Source organism: Corylus avellana, chromosome 4, assembly GCF_965113065.1.
Source record: "Corylus avellana chromosome 4, dhCorAvel1.hap1.2, whole genome shotgun sequence".
Classification (NCBI taxonomy): Eukaryota; Viridiplantae; Streptophyta; class Magnoliopsida; order Fagales; family Betulaceae; genus Corylus; species Corylus avellana.
Window position 1 is genome coordinate 36,412,595 of NC_142493.1, and position 21,983 is coordinate 36,434,577.

Sequence of the window (21,983 nt, forward strand, 5' to 3'; positions counted from 1 at the left end):
TAGGTACTGATGTCCGCATTGTTGTCTTTGATTTTTTAGTAATTAATTTACCACTCCAAGCGAAGCGAAAGGTCCCAAAAGGAAAACGGTAAATAGTAGAAAGTAGAAGGTAGAAAGTAGAAACTACTCACTGCATCACTGCAAAGTGGAAACCCTCGTCCCAGACTCCCAATCACACACAGTCACGCGCGCACGCAACCGCCATGGGACGGACGGACATTGTCACATAGCTGTCTTACCACTACTATTATTTTAGGCTGGAATAACAATAATAATAATAATAATATTTTCCATAAGTTGGTAATCTTCCACGAGGGTGTCCTTAAAAACATAGGTAAAAATAAAATCAGACCCTATAAAAAAGAGCTCCCCCCCTCCTTTCCCTCACCGCATACATCCTCACAGATCTCTCTCTCTCTTTCTTTCTGTCGGGTAATGCTCTGGAAGACTACACAGTCTAAGTCCATTGTTCCTTTCTTTTGTCGTTAGAAACCTCTCAGTGTGCTTATTTGTTCTAACAAAATAAGCCCTTTTTTTTTGTTATGTAGAAAAATGGCTTCCTATGTGTGGACTCTGATACTGGGTTTCCTATTCATCATCGTCCCCGGTACCATGGGAGCTGCTCCGAGGAAGCCTGTAGATGTGCCATTTGGTAGAAATTATATGCCCACTTGGGCTTTTGATCACATTAAGTACTTCAATGGAGGCTCCGACATTCAGCTCCACCTCGACAAATACACAGGTAAAAATAGCTATAGAACAAGCATTCTTTGTATCGCCAATAGACCGATGCCATTATTTCAGATTTAAATGCTCGTACAAGTTTCATCTTGGTTATTTTTAATTATTTTCTCCTCCTCCTCCATCTTTGTGTTCGATTCTGAAAAGGTACTGGTTTCCAGTCCAAGGGTTCTTACTTGTTCGGTCACTTCAGTATGCAAATAAAGATGGTTCCTGGGGATTCTGCTGGAACCGTCACTGCCTTCTATGTGAGTTGCCCAACTTTTCCACGCACTTTTATCATCATATTACTAGTCTTGTACAATCTTTAACTCTTTTTCCCAAAAGAAACAAGGAAGAAAGTCATTTGGTTGAGAAAACAGAATACTTGTGGCAACCCATTAATCGATCAGGATATATATAAAGCAGAGATTTCTATTCATTTTGGCCTTTTCTTCTTCCTGTTAGCATATCTCCTTAATTTAAAAAAAAAGAGTGTTAATCTTATATTTATATCGCCAGCTATCATCTCAAAACTCGGAGCATGATGAAATAGACTTTGAGTTCTTGGGGAACAGAACTGGGCAGCCTTACATTTTACAGACAAATGTCTTCACAGGAGGGAAAGGGGATAGAGAACAGAGGATTTATCTTTGGTTCGACCCAACCCAAGCCTACCACTCCTACTCTGTTCTCTGGAATCTGTATCAGATAGTGTAAGTTCCTTTTTTTCTTTCCTTCTTTCTTCCTCTCTTTATTTAGCTTAGATCTTAGTATTCGGATAGCAAAATGGAAAATAAATAATGTGCAATTCCAAATTTTTTAAGTGCTGCAACTTGTGTGGGAAGTGGTGTCTATATCTCTTGGACATGATCAGATAATCATTTTTGTTCTTGTTCTTTAGATGAGATTTCATTTTATAGGCAATCTTCCATTATTTTTCATCTTTGTGGTTGTCGAAGGGGATTAGTAACATAATTTTTATTGATCTTATCTTACCTTTTAATTTCCTGGAAGACAAGAGAGAAAACCCCAAAAGGCCCCATCCTAAAAGAGAGAAGAAAAAACTTTTTTTAAAGTAGAACTCCCTATCAACATCCGATCTTCGGCCGCAATCACGGGAGACATCCCGCGGATTTGTGAACAGAGTATTCTCCGACAAAATAAGAACATAAAAATGGAACGGGCGATGGGGGGTATCATTATTATTATTGTCAACTTCGGTCAGAGGAAAGAGGACAGGTTACGTGGGGCGTTCTTTTCAACGAGTGATGCCGACAAATTTTTCAAAATCAACCGTTGGTGCTTTTTTTCAAAAACTAGACAGAACATTGGGGATTGGGAAGTGACGTGGAAAATTGTTTTATGTTTGTCAGATTCTTTGTGGACGACGTACCGATAAGGGTGTTCAAGAACTGCAAAGATTTGGGGGTGAGATTCCCATTTAACCAACCCATGAAGATCTACTCTAGCCTATGGAACGCGGATGACTGGGCCACTAGGGGTGGGCTTGAGAAGACCGACTGGTCCAAGGCCCCCTTTATTGCTACCTACAGGGGCTTCCACATCGACGGTTGTGAGGCCTCAGTCGAGGCCAAGTTCTGTGCAACCCAAGGGAAGAGATGGTGGGATCAGAAGGAGTTCCAAGATCTTGACTCGTATCAGTACAGACGCCTCCAGTGGGTCCGCACCAAATACACCATCTACAACTACTGCACTGATAGAGTCAGATATCCTACTCTGTCGCCCGAGTGCAAGCGAGACAGAGACATATGAAGAAGATGATGACGATGATGATGATGAATCTTTACTATTATTTATTTATTTGAGAAGAGATTCTATATATGTTTAGAGGCCTTTGAGCGTGAATTATGGGGATTTCTGTCATTCATTATTTTCCATCATGTTCCACTGGCTCTATCACTCTGGCTTTCTAATTTTTAAGTTGTCGTAAAATCCATGGTGTGGAAGTGGATGCAATATTATCCAGTTGCATGTGGACTCATTCCTTCGGAGTTGGGAGTCCTATTTAGTTATTTGTACTTGTGAACCTATTAGAGCATTCCCAATGGAAGAGCCAAATGTTACTTTTATCTATAATAGCTCTTCAAATGTTCAAAAAACCTCCCACATTGGATGAGCCAAAAATATATGTAAAATAGATATTTGATTAGAAGAGCTAAAAAAAAAGTTAAATGTAGCAGCACTTTTTAAGGGAGCCATTTTCTTTTTTAGTGTTTCTCTCTCTTGCTTTATCATTTTCCCAAATCTTTTTCCACCTTTTTTTTAGAAATATAGCTAATCGGATGTGGAGACACTTAAAAATGACTTAGCTAAACTAGATAAAAGTGAGTTTTGAAGAGCCATTTTACATAAAAATATAGCTCTTCTATTGGGAATGCTCTAAATAATATATATAGTTGTATCATGGCTATATTATTATATATAATGTCTGTCTTTGGTAAAGATTTGCACTTTGTGCCGCGTTCACATGCTTTGACCGATTTAGATTAATCACCCTGTCGTGATGCAATTATAGATGGGAGAGTTTCCACGTGCAATCCAATTGTCCAGAGATGCCCAACTATGTGCTTTGCCTCCGTTTACGTGTATAAATGAGGATGCAAATTGTAACTTATCGGGACAGTTCCCTTCCTCGCATCTACCAAATTTGGTTATTTCGAGCCTTCAAAATGGTCACTACGTACTCTTGTTAAAGGCATTTGATGGTTTTGAGTAGGGGCCGGCAATTTTGATACGACCCGCGAACCCGACACGAACATGACACGAAAAAACAGGTATTGGGTTTAAGCTAATCGGGTTCAGGTTGTAATTGTGCCTACCCGATTAAGACCCGAAATGTTCGTGTCTGGCGAGTTGACCCGCCGGGTCTGACGGGTCAACCTGCCAGACATGATTACTGTGCAGGTATGACGGGTCGACCCGCACAATATCCGGGTCTGGCGTGTCAGTCGGTCGACCCGCCAGACCCGGTTTTTTTTTTTTTGGCCTTTTTTCTATCACTCACGTCTCACTATCACAGACCATTTTTTTTTACTCACCATTTTGAACAAAAAGTTTGTCTGTAACCTAACCCTCTGGTCCCTCTCACTCGGTCTCTCACTCTCCCTCCGTCACCGTCTCCCAGACTCCCACTCGGCCACTCTCCCGATTCTCCAGATTCTCCCTCTCTCTCTCAGGTCTCCACTCTCCCTCCTCCTCCTAGGCCTCCTCTCCACAAAATTTTAACAGTTATTTAAAATAGTTGTTTTTCTTCTTCTGTTTCTCTCGCTTCGATTCACAAACAACTTAATGGACTTTTCTTCTACTCCGTCTCTTCCTTCTCTTTCTAATTGACGTTCTCTCTCCCTCCATTTATTCTTTCTTCTCTATTTTCCTTTTCTTTCTCTAATGCATGTTCTCTATCTCTCCCTCTCTCTCTGTTTTTGGTTTTATTAGCAATTCTCTGTTTGTTCTTTTTGACTTGCTGCACAATTGAAGGGGGCGATTTTTAACACTGATTTGGGTCTTTCTCTTCGGCTCGGAACCAAAAGAAAGCACAACCAAATGGCGTTAACTAATTTCATACTCACGGTGGCCAGTGTTAGCGCCGTGATTCTGTTGTTAATTTGTTATGATGGATTATTTTCCTGTTTGTTTTCTTTTGTAGACAGAGTTGGCATTACAATTGTGCTGGGCCACTAGGTATAAATTTATGAAACCCTTTCATCTGGGTATAAATTAGAATAACCTCCTGGGCCTCCTCCTGCTCTTTGAATTTTAAATTTTATAGTTTAGGGTAATCGGATCGTGTTGGGTCGTGTCTATTTGATTAGACCCGGTTATTTTAAATGGGTAAAACGGGTCGTGTTGGGTTACCCAGTTATTTTCGTGTCATAATCATGTTAAACCCGATTACCCGTTTAGCTAAACAAGTCGTGTCTGAATATAGGCTAATCGTGTAACGGATACCTGCAAGTCGTAATCAGGTCGTGTCAGTTTTTCATTTTGCCACCCCTAGTTTTGAGAATGACGAGTAGAAGAAGTAAAAAGACTAGTTTTTGTTCTTTTTTGCGAGGCATTTCATGTGGGATATTTATAGATTCTAGACTACTCTTACTATTGCTTTCACATCTTCCTAGGATGTGGAGTACAATTTACATTCTCAGTATAATATATATAATTTCCAATGTTCAGAAAATACAATGGACTTGTCCATTAGCATCTACAATGAGACATGCATGGCTAAATTCTATAACTTCAACATCAAAATGCATTATTTTTTAACACTCCTTCTTAGTGTTGAAAAAAAAAAAAAAAAAAAAAAACTCCGAGCATGCTTTGTAGTATCAAGACCCTTTTGTTTCTTTCCAAATATTCTGTATTCTTTCCTATTATTCTCTAGCATCTTTGTATGTATATATAGATACTAATAGTCAATGAGGATGGTCAAATTTATTAGGGTATTAGAGTAAAGATCTTGAGTTTGACTATTGTCTCTATCATTTACACACATTTCAATTAAAATAGTTCACGTGTTGTTGGGTCTCACATATGAGAGAGAATATTAAAGTATTAATTAAATGATTATTTTAAAACTTATTTCAACTATCTCAATTTTTTTAGATAAATAATTATTTGACAAGTGAAACTTTTCCTTTGATAGCGCCTTTGCAAAAATATTTTTATTTGGCCTAAACTTATACCTCCTATACATTTACATTGCGACGGTCAAGCAACACTGTCATGAGCATATAACCATATTTATAATGACCAATCTAGCTAGGCATGTTGGCATAAGACATAGTTATGTAGGACAATTACGTAATTGCATTAATTGATTTTGGAAGGTCTAGTTTAAATTTAGCAGATTCATTAACTAAAGGGATTGCAAGGAATTTGATGTAGAAAACATCGAAGGGATGAGATTAAAGCCTTTAGGGAATGTTCACCAATATTGAAAACTCAACTCTCAACACTTTGAATATCAAGATTTTGAATTCAATGAGTTGAACTACATTATATGTTGTGATCACAAGCACCATAAATTAAATTAGTATGTCCAGAGGTTAAGGTGCTTGGTATTTGTATTGTAACCGTGGATGTTGTGTAGTATCCACCTAATAGGCTTATATTATGCTTATGTTGAAGTGTATTGATTATATTGACACTTGTAATATGTCTACTTATATGAGTGTTGGAGGTGGTGCTACCTGAAACTAAGTTATAGACTAAAAGTTCAATGTATATGTGGGCTTTTAAAACTACCTAAAGAGAAGAAAACATGATTGCAAGATAGTTGGTTCAGAGTTTGTCTACCATGCCATCCTCGTTACCTTTATTATTTTGAAGGGGGATCCATATATAGATTATTAGAGTGTATTCAAAATTAATGTAAGTATGGTTTCAATTTAGAAAGTTTTTATAATGAAAAGGGTTTAAATGTTTAGAAAGAAGAGAGTCGCATATGAAAAAAATGAGAACGAAAGGTAGGCATTTACGAATAATTCTATAAGTTTCTTTTGTGTCCATACAAGATTGATGAGGCTCTTAAAATCATTCAATAATGATCAATGACAAACCCAATGATAATTTACTAGTGACAACTTACGTACACCTAAGCTGGCATATATTCTAGTAAGGTGCAAAGCACCGGTTGCGTGTGCGTGTATATGGCTGTAATTTAGGTGCTTTTGTTTGTGATTATTATTAAGTTTTGCTATTTTGTAGAAACAAAACTTTAATCTCTTTGGTAGAATAGAAAATTTGTGCTTTTATTTCGTGTAAAACGCAATTAAACATCAAAAAGTGTTTGTGGAGGCGTATTTGCTATAACTCGGTACATATATACGAATTGATGAGAATTAATGCAAAGCAAATAACGACTTAAGGATTAAGCGAGAGTGAGGAACATTTATTTTTGTGTTTAAGTTTATGCACAAACACACTTTTCTGATTAATGTTTTGTAATAAATTCAACTCGAACTCGAACTCGAACTCATCAAAAAAGAAAAGAGGTTCACATGATCTGATTACATATGGTTGAAATCAGAAATCTACAAGAAAAACTGGGGAGGAAGTTGATTAACAGCAGGCTAGGGATAAGGGAATTGAAGATCGATCACTTCCAGTTGTTGGCAACAATGTCTGCAAGATCAACGACCCTCTGTGAATAACCCCACTCATTGTCATACCAAGCAATAACCTTTACCATGTCATCTCCCATGACCATAGTTAGTGAAGAGTCAACAGTTGAGGAAACATCGGAGCACCGAAAGTCCACTGAGACAAGAGGCTCGTCGCACACAGATAGAATACCCTTGAGTTCCTTTTCAGCAGTGTCTCTGAAGGCTGCGTTTACCTCTTCTGCAAAGGTCTTTTTTGACACTTGAACAACAAGGTCCACAACTGAGACATTAGGCGTGGGCACACGGAGGGCAATGCCATTCAGCTTCCCTTTGAGACTAGGAAGAACAAGGGCCACAGCTTTTGCAGCACCTGTGGAAGTTGGGACTATGTTGAGAGCTGCAGCCCGTGCACGACGAAGGTCACGGTGGCTTGCATCAAGAAGCCTTTGGTCTCCAGTGTAGGAATGGGTGGTCGTCATGGTACCCTTGATGATGCCTAACATATATATATATATATATATATAAGATATTATCCACGTTATATATGGACATGCCATTAAACCAATCGAGAAGATATATGAAGGCGATTGTGCTGAAATTGACAAACTTTTTACTTCTATCACCAATTGGTACGTAATTAAGGATATTACATTACAGATTCATTAGACTTTATAGTTAGAAAATCAACTTATTTTCTATCAAATTTGTAGGCCGAAATAAATTGTAGGGAAGGTTTTTTTTTTTTTTTTTTGTGAAGCATTGAAATTGTTTTTAACGTACAGAGCAAAAGGTTTAATTAGGAAGGAATGCCAGAGCAAGATCATGGAACACCAAGGGAGAAGCAACCTATACGCTTTTGAACATTTAATATTATTGCAAGGAAGCGTCTGCAGGCATAATGGTTACAAAAATTTGGAAGGCAAGATGCAGAGAAGAGAAAGGAAGGAAGCAATTACCAAATTTCTGGTCGAGGACCTTGACAAAGGGGGCGAGGCAATTGGTGGTACAAGAGGCATTGCTGATGATGGGCTCGGCCGGGTTGTAAGAGTCAGCATTAACACCGACCACGTAAGTGGGGATATCTCCTTTCCCAGGAGCAGTGATGAGCACCTTCTTGGCCCCTGCCTGTATGTGCTTTCCAGCACCTTCCCTGTCCACAAACACTCCCGTTCCTTCTATCACCAGGTCTATCTCCAATTCTCTGAGCAAACCATCCATTTTGGTTACGTTCAGAGTTTTATTTTTATTTTTTTATTTAAAAACAAAAGAAAAAAAAGAAGAAAAAAAAAGAAAAAAGAATTAATGACATTACTTCCAGGGGAGGTTGACTGGGTTGCGGTCGGAGACGACCTTGATGACCTTTCCATCAACGGAGATGCCATTATCACCGACGGGCTTGACGTCAGCGTCGAAGATGCCGAGGGTTGAGTCGTACTTGAGAAGATGGGAAGCCTGCTTGATACCCCCTGTGTCGTTGATGGCAATGATATCCAGCGGGGAGTCCTTCCTGCCATGCCAACACCTCAAAAAGTTCCTTCCGATTCTCCCAAACCCATTGATCGCCACCTTCAGCTTTGCCTCTACCACTCCCCTCCTGTAACCCCCGTTTCCGCCGACCTATATACAACATTAATAAAGCTGATCAATAGTACTCAATATGTGCCAAGTTGATAATTAAATCCAATTAATTTTGGCCTAGAGCCTAGAGCCTAGAGCCTAGACGTGATTCAGTTGGGTACATGTATGTATGTATGTATTACATAACATTGAGGCATATCAATTAATTGAAAAATAATGTATAATATTCGAATATATATGTACATATATATACCACAACAAATTTACCTATATATGATCATGAGATCCGACATGACACCAAGTTTCATATTGCCTAAATCATTTATCCGAAACCACATTTTCTGTTGCTTAATTACCACCAGAGGTTGATCCAGAGAGAGTGAAAACGAACGACGGAAGTTGGTCAAATCATTCATAGTGAGCTGGGACCAAAGCATCCAAGTGGTTGTCCAAATGATCATTACTAGCTAGCTAGTGTTTACTATCGGTGGTGAAAATCAGCTCATCAAACTTATAATGATTCCTCTGAGTTTTCAGGTTAGCATTGGCTGATCAGGCCCAAGAGGCCAGCACTGATATAGCTAGCTCATTCCGATTCTGATTATTTTTTACTTGTGTAAGCAAGAATTTCAAACCATATATTCATGTTGTACGTGTCTTTAGTCCTACACACACATATATAATATAAGGACGCCTGAGAGGGAAATTCAGACTCACAGCTGAGGTCTGGAAGGCAATGACAGAGAGAAAGTCTTCGGAGGTTTTTCGAGCAAAGGGAAGAGAAGCTGCCGAGCTGCGAAGGCCAGCGAATTCGGAGAGCCCCTGATTGTTGACCTGAATACAGGAGCTAATTAATTGTGGAAGAAGAAGAAGAGCAATTGTAAGAGACAAGAACATATATATATATATATATATATATATATATATATATAGTTGCTTGCTGAAGAAGATGAATAGATAGATAGTCAAAAGATAGAGACCTTGAGAGACGACTTGGCCACAGAGAGAGTAGCGGAAGCCATGGTTGTGTACCAAGCGCAGCTGCAGCAGTAGGAGCGCTAGTGGGAAATGTGAGTTCAAATTAGATGAGGTTGAGGGTAGATAATATGGAGAGGATGAGATTGTCGATAGCCTCTCATTCAACTTATGGCTGTGGTTGTGTAGGATGTTGATGAATTATGGTTCACGGCCATCCAACCTCATGTCTTATCTCCCGTGCACCATTGCCATTGGTTTTCTGGGTTGGGCCCACCTTAACCACTTTAAGCTCCAGCCCAACAAAGGGGTAATGGAGTAATTGGGCCCAAGCCCATATTAAACAAACAGTAAGAAGAGAGTCGATAGACGTGAGCTATATAAAATGGGAAGAGCATCGAGAGGCGGAGAGAGATCTAGCGGTTACCACACAATGCCGGCTGGTCTTCGATCGAGGACGAGGGATCTGTTCGCTCGCCCCTTCAGGAGGAAGGGTTGCATCCCGCTCTCTACCTATCTGAAGACCTACAAAATTGGGGAGTACGTGGACGTTAGCGTTAACGGCGCCGTTCACATTGGCATGCCCCACAAGGTCTACCATGGCCGCACCGGTAGCATTTAGAACGTCACCAAGCGTGCCGTCGGCGTCGAAATCAACAAGCAGGTTTCCTCCTTCAAAATATCTTCTTTCCTGTTTGTGTTTTATTTACAACTCAATTAGGCAGTTCAATTCTGTCGCATCCTTACAAAATGCTTTGCTTATAATACCCAATATTGTCTAGTTTGTCTGCATTTGTATGCCTCCCATAATGTCTGTCCATATTACCCAGCTATCATCTCTCGGCAGATCAATGTCCAATTGCATTGCATGCCTGTGGTGGTATTTGTTAAGATGGGATATCATTTGTCTTAATTGCACGAGTAAATGCTTCCTTGTTGAAAGAGGGTATTTTCATTTTGGTGGATTTTAGTTCCCTGGATGACCAATGAACAAGTTTTAGCTGTGAACTTGCACACCATTGCTAGGCCTTGGGCTTCTTGCCTTTTTGCCGGTTAATGAATGTTATTAAGTTTTTCAAGGTGTTTGTTATTTGATTTTTCCATGGCCGTGGATGTAAATTTTGGTAATCTTTGGGGCTGTTACTTAGGTTGCGAACAGGATTATTAGGAAGAGGATACATGTGCGGGTGGAACATTTTCAGCCATCGAGGTGTGGGGAGGACTTCAAACTGAGAAGAATCCAGAATGATCAGCTGAAGGCAGAGGCCAAAGCTTGTGGGGAAAAAATCAGCACCAAGAGACAACCTCAAGGACCCAAGCCTGGATTCATGGTTGCCGGTGCTACCCTGGAGACAGTCACTCCCATTCCATATGATGTGGTCAATGACCTTAAGGGCGGTTACTGATAACGTATCGGTATTGCCTCAGATTATCTTTCGGTTTCCAGTTTATAATCAGCATTTTCTTTTGACTCTAATCGTCTAATACTTGAGATGAAAACAACGTTTTGCCCAACCAAATCTTATTATCACTTCCATTTTAACCAAGCACGATGAAAGTTTTAGCTTTCTGTGGTGTGAGATTCAGTTTTCCGTTTTCCTCTGCATTAATGCTCTTTTTATTGAATTATTAAATATATTTAGAGCTTGCTTGAGACTTGAGATTGTGTTAAAGGAAAAATTATAGTTTACCCTTTTAAAGTTGACAGCGTTTTTTAATTCGAACATTAAAATTTCAATTTTTGCAATCCATCCCTACAAAGTTTCAATTTTTTTCAATTCGACCTATATTATCTCAAAATTCCCAAATTGCCGGCCAAAGAGCCACCCTGAATGTTTTAAATTTTTTTTTTTTTTTTTTTTTTTAAATAAAAATAAAAATAAAAATTAGGGGCAATATGGGAAGTTTTGGATACAATTGGTCAAATTGAAAATTTTGAAACTTTTGGGGGGTGGATTGCAAAAATTTAAAACTTTAGTGTTCGAATTAAAAAACACTGTCAATTTTAGGGGGGGTAAATTGTAATTTTCTCTTAGTGTTAATGTTTTTAGTACTAAAAAAATTGTGCCAAACTGAAGTCTGGTTTGTTTCGTAAACAACTCCAAAAGTAATTTATGACTTTTTTACTATAATAATGACTAAAACGCAAGGGAAAATTACTGCAAAGCTATTTTTAGGTTTAAAATTCCATTTCTTAATGCAATTTTAATATATTCTTAGGGTTTGTTTGAGATTGCAATTTTAGTAAGTACAATTTTTGTAATTGTGTTTTTGAAATCGTTATTTTTTTAAATTGCGTTTAGTAAAACATGTTAAAAATTATTTTTTCTATAATTGAGTTTGAATAATATTAGCATATAATTGTAATTTCATGGATAAATTATCAATAAGGACATTTGTTTATAGCGGTAAAATAACTAACATTGTCTTTGAGCCTCCTTTTTAACACTTTTGCAAACAAAAGTATGACTTATAATTTGACATTAACTTTGAGTTTTCTACTTAAGAAATGGTATCTTGCCATATTACTTGTTTTTATACGTGCTTTTTTTTATTTTTTGGTGGGGACAAAGATTTCAAACAAACATATAATAAAGAAGATAGGTTTTTAACATATTTTAGGTGAGTATTTTTGAAAATTTATTCATTCATGTTTGAAAATTTGGTAATTATTGCGCCAAATATTTGTTATTTGAAATCGTTAATTTGCTTTAAATTCGTGCATTTTCAAATAAGCACATTTAGCCTGCTTATAGAAATTTTGTGAATTTCATTTTGAATTTTAAATTATGCGTTTTTTAAATCGCAATATCAAACGCTTTGCATTTTGCAATTCTTCCCTTGTCCGGGCTCGACTTGTTTAAGATTGTGTCGAGCTCGAGTAGTTTGGCCCAGGGCAAATCACTCAATAACAAAACTCGTTGATACTCACAATGGGAGATCCAAACCAAAACTCAACCTTAAACAAAATCTTACAAATTGATATAATTTTTGCAATCAAACCTTAATGGGTAAGACAAAATTGTAACTCTTTTGCTCCCAATGGCTGGAACTTCTTTCACACATTACTCACTGGGTTCGGTTCTCTCTCTGTTGTGATCTCTCTCAGCTTCATGTTGTTTTCACGAACAGCTCGTTTAATAATCAAATAGAGCTTATACGAGCCGATTTCGAGTTTGCTCGCTGGCAAAAATTGGTAAAAGGTATAGTTTAATGAGATTGTGGTGGTGTTTACTCGATTTCTTGTCTCGGGAGGTTTGCAGAGTATTCAAAAAAAAAAAGAAAAAAAAAAGAAGAAAAGATAGATATAAAGGGAAAGTATCACAAACACTACAAGAAAGGAATGCCGCACGGCTTTTGAGCTTCTTGCCCCCATTGGCTGTTCAGCTTTAGGGATGCCATCGATCAATCAAATGTTAACAAATTAAGCAGTTTCTATATCTTGGGCATCTATTATGACGTGAGAATCAATTAATTGCTGAGAGTTGGATGCTTGAGATGTCTGTTTCCGATCCTCGAAAATGTATAAATGGAAGCGGAAGGAGAGACGACGGGAATGAGTGTGGGACAAAAGGAAAAGAAAAAGAAAAGAAAGGGGAAGGCGCATGCGCATGCGGATCGATCATTTGATCGTTCCTGAAAAGTAATGGAATGGATGATACAAGTTAATGATGAACTCGAAAACATGGCGGATATATATACTTCAACTGAAATGGAGCGGTGGCAAAAGAGTTCAATCTACAAAGTACCGGCACGCGTCACAGACCTAAACACAAAGGCGTACATACCTCAGGCAGTCTCCTTCGGGCCCTACCATCTTGGGAAAAAGCATTTAAACCAGATGGAGGAGCACAAGCACCGAGCACTCCTCCATTTCCTAAAGAGATGCAGAAAACCTCTTGAATTGTTCATCAACGCTTTAGCCCAAGTGGTGCAAGAGTTGAAAGACTCGTATGAGCCGCTTGATCCGGTGTGGAAATATGACACTCCCAGATTCCTGCAACTAATGATTCTGGACGGCTGTTTTATGCTTGAAATCCTGCGTACCTCGACTAGTGTTTTGGATGACTATGCTCCCACTGATCCAATATCCAGCAATCATGGGAAGCTCTATCTCATGCCATATATCAAGCGTGACATGCTGATGCTTGAAAATCAGCTGCCAATGCTGGTTCTTGACCGGCTGGTTCATGTCTAGAACAATGAGGCGAAGGTGAAATTCCTTTTGTTTGTTTATTTTTTCTGCCCACATAACCAAATCATTGGTTCTCGTTTTGAATTTTAACTGAATTTTAACTATATCACAGGATAAAGAGTTTGTCAACAACCTCATACTCCAGTTCTGTTCCCTCTCACCCAACACTCGCATTTCAAAGATGGGTAAATGCTTGCACGTATTGGATCTGCATAGGAAGAGCCTGCTTCGGGAAAACCCCAGGCAAAAATCACGTCAAAGGAAGTCGGCCGGAGTGAACCACGCAATTGGTGGTGACGAGATCATTCGATCTGCTGCAGAGCTTTATGAAGCCGGAATCAGGTTCAAGAAAAGCACAAGTGGGAGCCTCAAAGACATCTCCTTCACTGGCGGGGTCCTTAGGCTCCCAGTCATCGTTGTGGATGATGCCACGGAGTCAATGTTCTTGAACCTTATAGCCTTTGAGCGTTTCCATGTCAATGTTCTTGTACCTTATAGCCTTTGAGCGTTTCCATGTAGGGGCAGGCAACGAGATTACGTCCTATATATTTTTCATGGAAAACATCATTGACAATGCCAAGGACGTTGCCCTTCTACACTCGAGCAGGATCATACAGAATGCCATCGGTAGTGACAAAGCCGTTGCCAAACTCTTCAACTCACTCTCCAAGGATATAACTCTCGACCCATAGAGTAGCCTCTATGTGGTGCATAAAAGAGTCGGTGACTACTGCAAGAAGCCCTCCAACCAGTGGCGTGCCAATCTCTTTCATACCTATTTCAGAAATCCATGGGCTATTCCCTCCTTTATTGCTGCAATCTTCCTCTTCGCCCTCACTATAGCGCAGACCATATACACCATATATCCTCACTATCATGAATCTCCTTCATCCTCTCCTCACCATTGACATCCCAACCAAATGTCTTTTGGATATTTGATTTTATTGCTCATTTTTCAATCATTTCAATTTTCAGCTGTGGGTTTTGACAATTGGGTTGTTTGATGATCTTCTCTTCCTTTATTTCATTTGAATAAAATGTATTACATGTTTCCTAATTAAGCTCTCTGATGAAAGGCATGCATACTTTTTTTTTTTTTTTTGAATAAAAAAAACCATTCTTATTTGATTACCATCAAATTTAAAAAGTAGCATCATATATACTGAGAATTATCATCATAAAGATCAAGGCATCTATCTTATGACGAAACTTCAGACAAAGTTATATCTTGTTTCGAGGTTCTGCCTACATATTTATACAGAAGCTCCATTGGAGAGTGTGTGTATTCATCAAAGAAAGAGAGAGTTTGCCTCCAATTTCAAAGACCCAACTCCAAAATTCTCTCAGCGCCAACTGCAACTACCCAAAATAAACGAGATGTAGTTCAGCAGTCCGGCCCCACTTTCTCGACACAGACAGCATAGTTGCGGGAAAAGTGTAACCCGCTATAACTTTAATGCTACGCTTTTATGTTCCAACTCCAATTAACCTAAGCTGCCAGAGACGAAAAAGGTTGTCAGATCACAACTAAATGAGCGTGCAAGTAACATCCAACAGGAGTAGAGTAGATTACAAAATTATTCTGAGGCTCCCTCCAATAGAATCCCAGGAGGACAATGGGCACGACGTTGCAGGCTGCAAGGATATAAATCATCAGCGCATGCACCCCCATCCACTCCATTACCACAGTAGGGCGCCTATATCCACACACATCAACCTGAGGATCGAAAACCCCGTGATTATCAACTAGAAGATGAAGAAAACATGAACCAACCAAATTCAACAAATTACACTCTTCTGTTCTTGATTAGAGAGTGGAAAAAAATATTAAAATGGAATCAGTCATATTAGTAATAGTTTCACCAAAAATAAACATCCATGCTGACAATAATAAGCAAATGCGCCAAGTAAAACAACTTTGTTAAATGAGATTGATCGCATAAGATGACTAGACATCCTACCGTCAAGTAAATTCCAGCAAAAAGAATGCCAGCAACACCAGCAGTGAAACACGTGTAGCTGAATGTATAAAGAACCTTGTTTAAATGCATCCCTGCAACAATGATGCAGATTGATTAATGATGGAATATACTGCAAGCAGTGCAACTACTAACCGCTACAAAATATTCATTTTTTAGAAAGTGTACACAGACTACTTACCACAGGAATCCAAGGCAAGGCCCAAGATAATGAGACAAGAGGTTGTAATCATCCAGTGAAGGATCCTATCTCTGTGATCCTGAATGTGGGTGTGGATAAGAATTTGTGACAAAAAGATAAACCTTCAGTGAGAAAAGGAAAACATGATCTGACATGAATATTTATCACCTTATAATGGACAATAATGTGCCCATAATGCAAACCAACCAAGCAGGTAACAATGGCCATCACTGAACTACAAACACAAAGTAAGAGGGTGGTCACTCCAAAAGCACAAAGTTGAAACACAAAAGACAATCAAGTTTAACCATAATGTATAATATCCATGTCTCTTCCTTAAGGATTGTGAGATGATAGGATTCAGTCTACAACGCCATTAACAAGACATAAGATAATTCAATGGCCCAAGTAGCATTGGCTCCTTTGTCATTTAAAAACCAAGCGAATTGTCCATATAATCGACCAACTTTTCTCTAATGCATAGCATGATAGTTGTTGAAGAATGACCTTGTGGACAACAGGGAATAGTTGTGAACGAACCTTAAAAGTCCTTCAGGATCAAAAGGGGCTTGACACCATGATGGAGCATCGGAAGGTAATGGGCCATAGTCTGGGGAGTTAATACTGCATTGCTGTGAACAAAAAAAAAACAAGGAAACATGAATTTATTAGGGAAAAACTGCAAAAAAAAAGAAAAAGAAAAAGAAAAAAGGCAAATGAAAGTAACTCTAAAAACAGGATACCTGTGTTCTTGCATAGACTGGTCTTTTATATAAATGTTGTACACCCAATATCTTACGGTCAATCATTCCAACAGCATTACAAGCTGGACCAGTGTCACCACGGACTCCACATTTGACCTTCCAAAGAGAACCATTCAGCCACCAGTTTCATAAGCAAAATCATACCTCGGAAGTCTTAAATGTTATATAAATAAATTAGAAAGATGGGAAGAAAAGATTATAGCTCACTGTAAACAATTTTGGTGCAGAGGAAGTTCCAATTGGAATCTGAAAGTCCCAATCAGGCACATACAAGCCATATAACAGTGAAAGATATAGAGTGGTAAGCATCAAAGCCAAAGCCCTGTTAGAGAGAGAGAGAGAGTAGTGTACGTCAAAGACAACAAATTAACACAATACTATGACAGTGCATATGAAACCAATATACAGAAACAGAAAAGCCAACATCTGAAATAGGGGAAGCAATGCAACATTGGCATTTAAATGTGATCAAGGGGCTTTGCAATCACCTCATTTCCAGAATATCAGTAACGACCCCCATATATGAACATATCATGACCAATTTCAGCTTCCAAAATTAAGGGCAACTTAGTTGTACTCAAATTTTTTCCTCGCAAGAGTTTCTTTTGTTTTTCTTTTCCTATTCTTATTTTATGCCTTCCTTTGTCAGCTATTTGTCTTCTCAGTTACTTGCACAACAAATAAAAAATATCATGATGTTTATTTGAATTAACAAAAAAATCCAGACATGGTCCCAAATTTCCCTTATTACTATATATTAAATTCACCTGGCTCTACAGAGTAATAGGTATCATAATTCAAATCCAGAAATCCAGAAGTCTGTAGCTGAAAGAATTTAATAAGCAGTATAATGAATAAAACTTACCACTGGAATCGATACTTCCTGAGCAGAGACGATCCTGAATTAACATTATTATCACCCTTCAGCCAAATCTCAGACAATGCTGCCAGCAGATATGCTATTGCAATTCTCTGCGAGTCAAAGAGGGAGAAGGAAAAAAGGTGTGTTATTTTAGAGATGATGAATGCACTGCATGTTCATTGGCAATCCAAAAAATTGATTTATTAAATCTTGCACAGTTCTTGAGCCAGGCAAAGCGTTGCCTTTTGTGGGAAGACATTAAAGCACATCAAGCACTAAGATATGCTATCACGTTTCATCTGTTATATGTTGGAATAAACTATAGCCCACTCTAACTCCACTTCTTGCTTATGGTTGGCACAATAAACATTTCAACATGAGAAAACTAGAAAATATACCTGTAGTATACCCATCCATCTCATATATTTTATATCCACTCCATAAGTTAAATCGTTTATGCGATGGATAAAGCCACCTGGACAGGAGAGACAATACACATTAGTACAGAAACCATTTAAGTATTCACTTCTGATGAAACTTCCCACAAGATTATTGAGCATAACATAGCTTTTTGTTTCAAACTTCAATATTGTTATTGTTAATACACACTGTTACAACTACTGAAGCAGTTTGCTTTCATCATCATGGTAACTGAAACAACATGGATAAATTCTGCCATTGAGAAGGCTTATAAACTATGGTCTAAAAGCTAAAGATCTAGTAAAGGACCTTGAAGGAAAATGCCTAATGTTAAAAGCTTCAAAGCCCGTAATATTGCTTTTCTGGTTGCAACAGCTCTGCATGACAATTTCTGTAGAGGAAAATACTTTTCTTAGGCTCAGAGATAAACAGTAGTAGAACTAGCATCCGTGTAATAAGATAATAGACTTCTAAAATATCTCATGAAGATCTAAATAACTTTCTTTTCTGCCTTGAACCAAAAAAAAAAAAAAATTATAATGAGAACAGGAATGAAAGTAACAGTTCATATTGACCTTATTGGATGTTACGGGGACAACTACTTGGATGCCAAAAATAAGAGCAAAACGTTTGCAGAGCAAGAGGTACCTTGTAGGTAAGTGCAAGTGAAATACCAACAATAAAGAGGAAAAATGGCATGACAAAATCTGCAAGGGTTAAACCATTCCAAGGTGAATGATTAATAGCAGGCAGGATTCCACCAGCATCATCCACGAGTATCATTAGCTGCATTGAGAAGAAACAATTTTTTGTAAAGAGATGACATTTAGCCTATATGCAGAGAGTATAGGCAGAAAAGAAAAAAGAAAAGAAAAGAAAAAAGAAAAAAAGAAAAAAGAATTACTTAACATAAACGTAGAGAGTAGATCCTTGTCAGTGAAAAACAGGGCATACGCCTTGCATTAATCAAGTGACATCATAATCCTAGAAAAAACATGACTTTCCCCCACTCAATCTACAAGTAATGCAGTTCAGGACTTGTGTGCATTCAATCTTCACATAATGCAGTTCAGGCATACAGTGCATACAAATATCATGCCAAACAAACTCCCATATTTCCACTTTTAGTATAAGTTCATATAGCACCACTGAAGACTGTCATAAACCAAATGATTAAGCAATTTATGATTTTAACCAATCCAAGCCCCAAGTTTTTCACTTTTGTTCATATAAGTGCAAACTAAAAGTCGGCACACACAATTCCTGCAGTTCCCCCAGAACAATTCCTATAGGATGATAGATGGCACCGAAAGTATAGCCCAACATTGATTCCCCTATTTTCTTTCCCAATATTCAGTGCCTCAACGGTATTTACATAGTAAAATCTGAGCTGTTTTCTACTATGCATCAACGTTTCGTATAGTTCTGTACTAAGATTGTGACTGTGGATTTCTTTCGCGTAGAGCTTTACAAAGGAAGATAGAGTTGACTTCCCTAATCCAGTCTTTAGCATCAGAATCTCATTCTCTTTCAACATGACTACCGTCTTTGCACTTGGAAAAGACTTCAATTTTTCCCTTTTCATAGTGCCTGCGCTTTTTTTCTTTTCTTTACAGAAAAAAAGTATAAATAATTATGCCCTTTCATAATCTTCTGCATCGATGACCGTTTACCAGAATAAATATATATCAGATAGATAAAAAGTATAGACCAGCAAATAAACTCAAACAATGAGGATCACAAGGCGACCATTTCAGGAAAAGGTTGTTTATTTATCATGAAGAGATGGATAGAGTTACGTAATTTTTGCAAAGATCTCATGGATTTATTTATCATGCGAACGAGCGATGGTTTAGTAATAGCATCGGCCGGTGTAATACTTTACTGGTTTTCCTATTACAAAGACGAAAATGAAAGAAATACCATTTATAATTCCGTTTCTTTATGTGGGATGGGATGGGATGGGATGGGATGGCATGGGAAAAAATGAAAACAAATGGAAGAGTGGAGGAACTGTTAATTTTCCGTTTCCAAAACGTCAACGGGATTATCCGAATGAATGGGAGCAGAGAATATAGTTTTTCATGTATTTCAAATAATAAATGACTACTAGTCCCTAATTAAAATATAAGACAAAGTCTTCCACTTTGACTGTTGAGATTTGAAGACAGAGAAAGACGACGTCGTCTGCTCTCTATCCCCTCTGGCCGTGTAGAGTAATCCCAATTTTGATCGAATGCAGATATGTATATAAACTTTAAAAAACAAAAACAATGAAGAAGAATAAGAGAAACAAGCCGGGTGGGAAAAATTACCGCCACAGTGATGCCGCGAAAAACGTCCAGTGAGACAAGACGTTGTTGTTGTTGCTTTTGCTTGGAACTTTCCTCTTGAATCTTATTGAAGCCACCAGCGGCATTAGGAATGGCGAGCCTGGATCTTGCATGAACGGCCATTTCAACATCATCTTCATCCTCCTCAATAGCCGAGGAGTGCACTGCACACTTGTTCTGTAACTCAGGATCATCGCGTCCTCTAATAGGCTCGTACATTATTCTCTCTATTCTATAGATTTAATTATCTCTCGAGACAGACCTGCGTTCACTCAAATATCAAATGCAAAACGCAGCCCCACCAACTAATTCCCATCGACACCCTCCATAAACCTCTTACAATCATATATATAATATGTATATAGAACTGAAATCCTCGTCCTTCCCCTCTACTGAGAGCAAGATCAGGGAGATGCAAGATAAAACCTGAGAGAGAATGGCATTATTATGTTCCCCTAATGAAGATGGTGGGATCACCTTTCCCTTTCCGTTACCTTCCCCTTGAAATGACGTTTGGAGCGGGGGCAAGGAGGATTTTGCATCAATCTTCTTTTCTTTTACTTTTTGGTTAAAATGTGAATTTGCGGAAAGGAGATGAGCTCCCTTCGGCTCTTCCTAACTTTGGATGCGCCCCTTTTTCGACCCCGAGAGACCAGTACTCCTTCCCTTTGGTTTTCTTTTTTCCTTTTTTCGCCCTTCTACTTCCCTCCTCTTCTTCTTTGCCGCTAATAAGTCGCTAACCCATTTATCGTCTTGGCATATTTATAGGAAAAGAATAAATATAGATCGGAAAGGAATAACTGAAAAAGAAGAGGAGATAAAACTCACTCACTCATTAAAAAAGTAAATGAATAAGCATTATTCTCCAATCCATCTTCCTTCCTTATTTGCCATTTCAGCATAGAATAAATATCTGTCGTGGGATGGGATGGCCACAGTGGTACTCGTACCTCCACGTCACAGATCGACTTCAATAAATATCCTCCTATCCATCTATCTATCACCTTCTTATTTAAACTTAAACATCTGAAAGAAAAAATATCTTTCCATACTAATGGATTAATACAACTGCTGTTACATTCCTAATAAATCTGTAATAGAGCCCCCGTATCACAAGGAAACGGCGCAAATCACGTAATATATTATCAAACTGATCGGACCAAATCTTTCATATTCCCTTCTTCGTGTACACATAAACTACTAATCTTGTTGGATTTATGTCAATCACCTATTCCTTGGGATTTCATTACACCAATGTGTATATATATATATATATATATATATATTGGATGAAGAATTATGAATTTATTTTTAATTTAATGTGGCAGTTCATAATTTGTGAAATAAACAACTAAAAATATTTGATTTATTAATGCAATTAATTAATGAATAATTTATCAATTATACACTCTTAACCATTTTATCACTCATGAATACAATTGTTGCTATTGATTACACTTTTGGGAAGTATTCCACACAATCATGTTATAAAGAATGGTAGTTAAACACATGAGAGCTCCCCATGGATACTTTATTCGCAAAAAGAAGAAAAGTAAAACGAGGGTGAATGGAAATTATGACTTTTTTTTTTTTTTTTTTTTTTGGTGATGTAACAATAAAAATTAGTTATTCAAAAATTTTATAAAAAAAAAAAAAAAATTAAAGAAAAAAGAGAGTATGGATGAAAATGTTGATTATTATTACCACACCATCAAATTGTATAATAGTCGTATAACAATATACTAAACATCATCAATCATTCTTGCCACAAACAGAAAGCAAAAAATTATGAAATTTTTTGATATAATGTCTCAAATATATATATCGTAATGAGAAGTTGCCCTGCTA

At 37.9% G+C, this 21,983-nt stretch overlaps 3 protein-coding genes and 2 pseudogenes across 4 annotated transcripts; 3 read left to right on the plus strand and 2 right to left on the minus strand.

Moving 5' to 3' along the window:
• The first annotated feature begins 330 nt into the window (after window positions 1-330).
• On the plus strand, window positions 331-2,502 carry LOC132179052 (xyloglucan endotransglucosylase protein 34). The gene is made up of 5 exons (XM_059591672.2): window positions 331-432; window positions 549-742; window positions 889-989; window positions 1,243-1,436; window positions 2,097-2,502. The coding sequence occupies exons 2-5, from the start codon at window positions 553-555 to the stop codon at window positions 2,494-2,496; spliced, it is 885 nt and encodes a 294-aa protein (XP_059447655.2). The 5' UTR covers window positions 331-432; window positions 549-552; the 3' UTR covers window positions 2,497-2,502.
• A 4,192-nt stretch (window positions 2,503-6,694) lies between these two features.
• Window positions 6,695-9,585, minus strand: LOC132178784 (glyceraldehyde-3-phosphate dehydrogenase A, chloroplastic). The gene is made up of 5 exons (XM_059591335.2): window positions 9,407-9,585; window positions 9,144-9,260; window positions 8,161-8,465; window positions 7,805-8,049; window positions 6,695-7,344 (listed from the first exon to the last, which is right to left on the minus strand). The coding sequence occupies exons 1-5, from the start codon at window positions 9,446-9,448 to the stop codon at window positions 6,842-6,844; spliced, it is 1,212 nt and encodes a 403-aa protein (XP_059447318.1). The 5' UTR covers window positions 9,449-9,585; the 3' UTR covers window positions 6,695-6,841.
• A 215-nt stretch (window positions 9,586-9,800) lies between these two features.
• LOC132179152 (large ribosomal subunit protein eL21x/eL21w-like) lies at window positions 9,801-10,988 on the plus strand (annotated as a pseudogene). The gene is made up of 2 exons (XR_015911935.1): window positions 9,801-10,065; window positions 10,550-10,988. The product of XR_015911935.1 is annotated as a large ribosomal subunit protein eL21x/eL21w-like (transcript).
• A 2,013-nt stretch (window positions 10,989-13,001) lies between these two features.
• Window positions 13,002-14,504, plus strand: LOC132179770 (UPF0481 protein At3g47200-like; annotated as a pseudogene).
• A 497-nt stretch (window positions 14,505-15,001) lies between these two features.
• On the minus strand, window positions 15,002-20,968 carry LOC132179796 (heparan-alpha-glucosaminide N-acetyltransferase-like protein (DUF1624)). The gene is made up of 13 exons (XM_059592575.2): window positions 20,118-20,968; window positions 18,451-18,588; window positions 18,112-18,193; window positions 17,781-17,857; window positions 17,386-17,492; window positions 16,728-16,842; window positions 16,500-16,616; window positions 16,297-16,388; window positions 15,925-15,991; window positions 15,757-15,835; window positions 15,558-15,649; window positions 15,170-15,313; window positions 15,002-15,090 (listed from the first exon to the last, which is right to left on the minus strand). The coding sequence occupies exons 1-13, from the start codon at window positions 20,352-20,354 to the stop codon at window positions 15,064-15,066; spliced, it is 1,374 nt and encodes a 457-aa protein (XP_059448558.2). The 5' UTR covers window positions 20,355-20,968; the 3' UTR covers window positions 15,002-15,063.
• Between the last annotated feature and the right edge of the window lie 1,015 nt (window positions 20,969-21,983).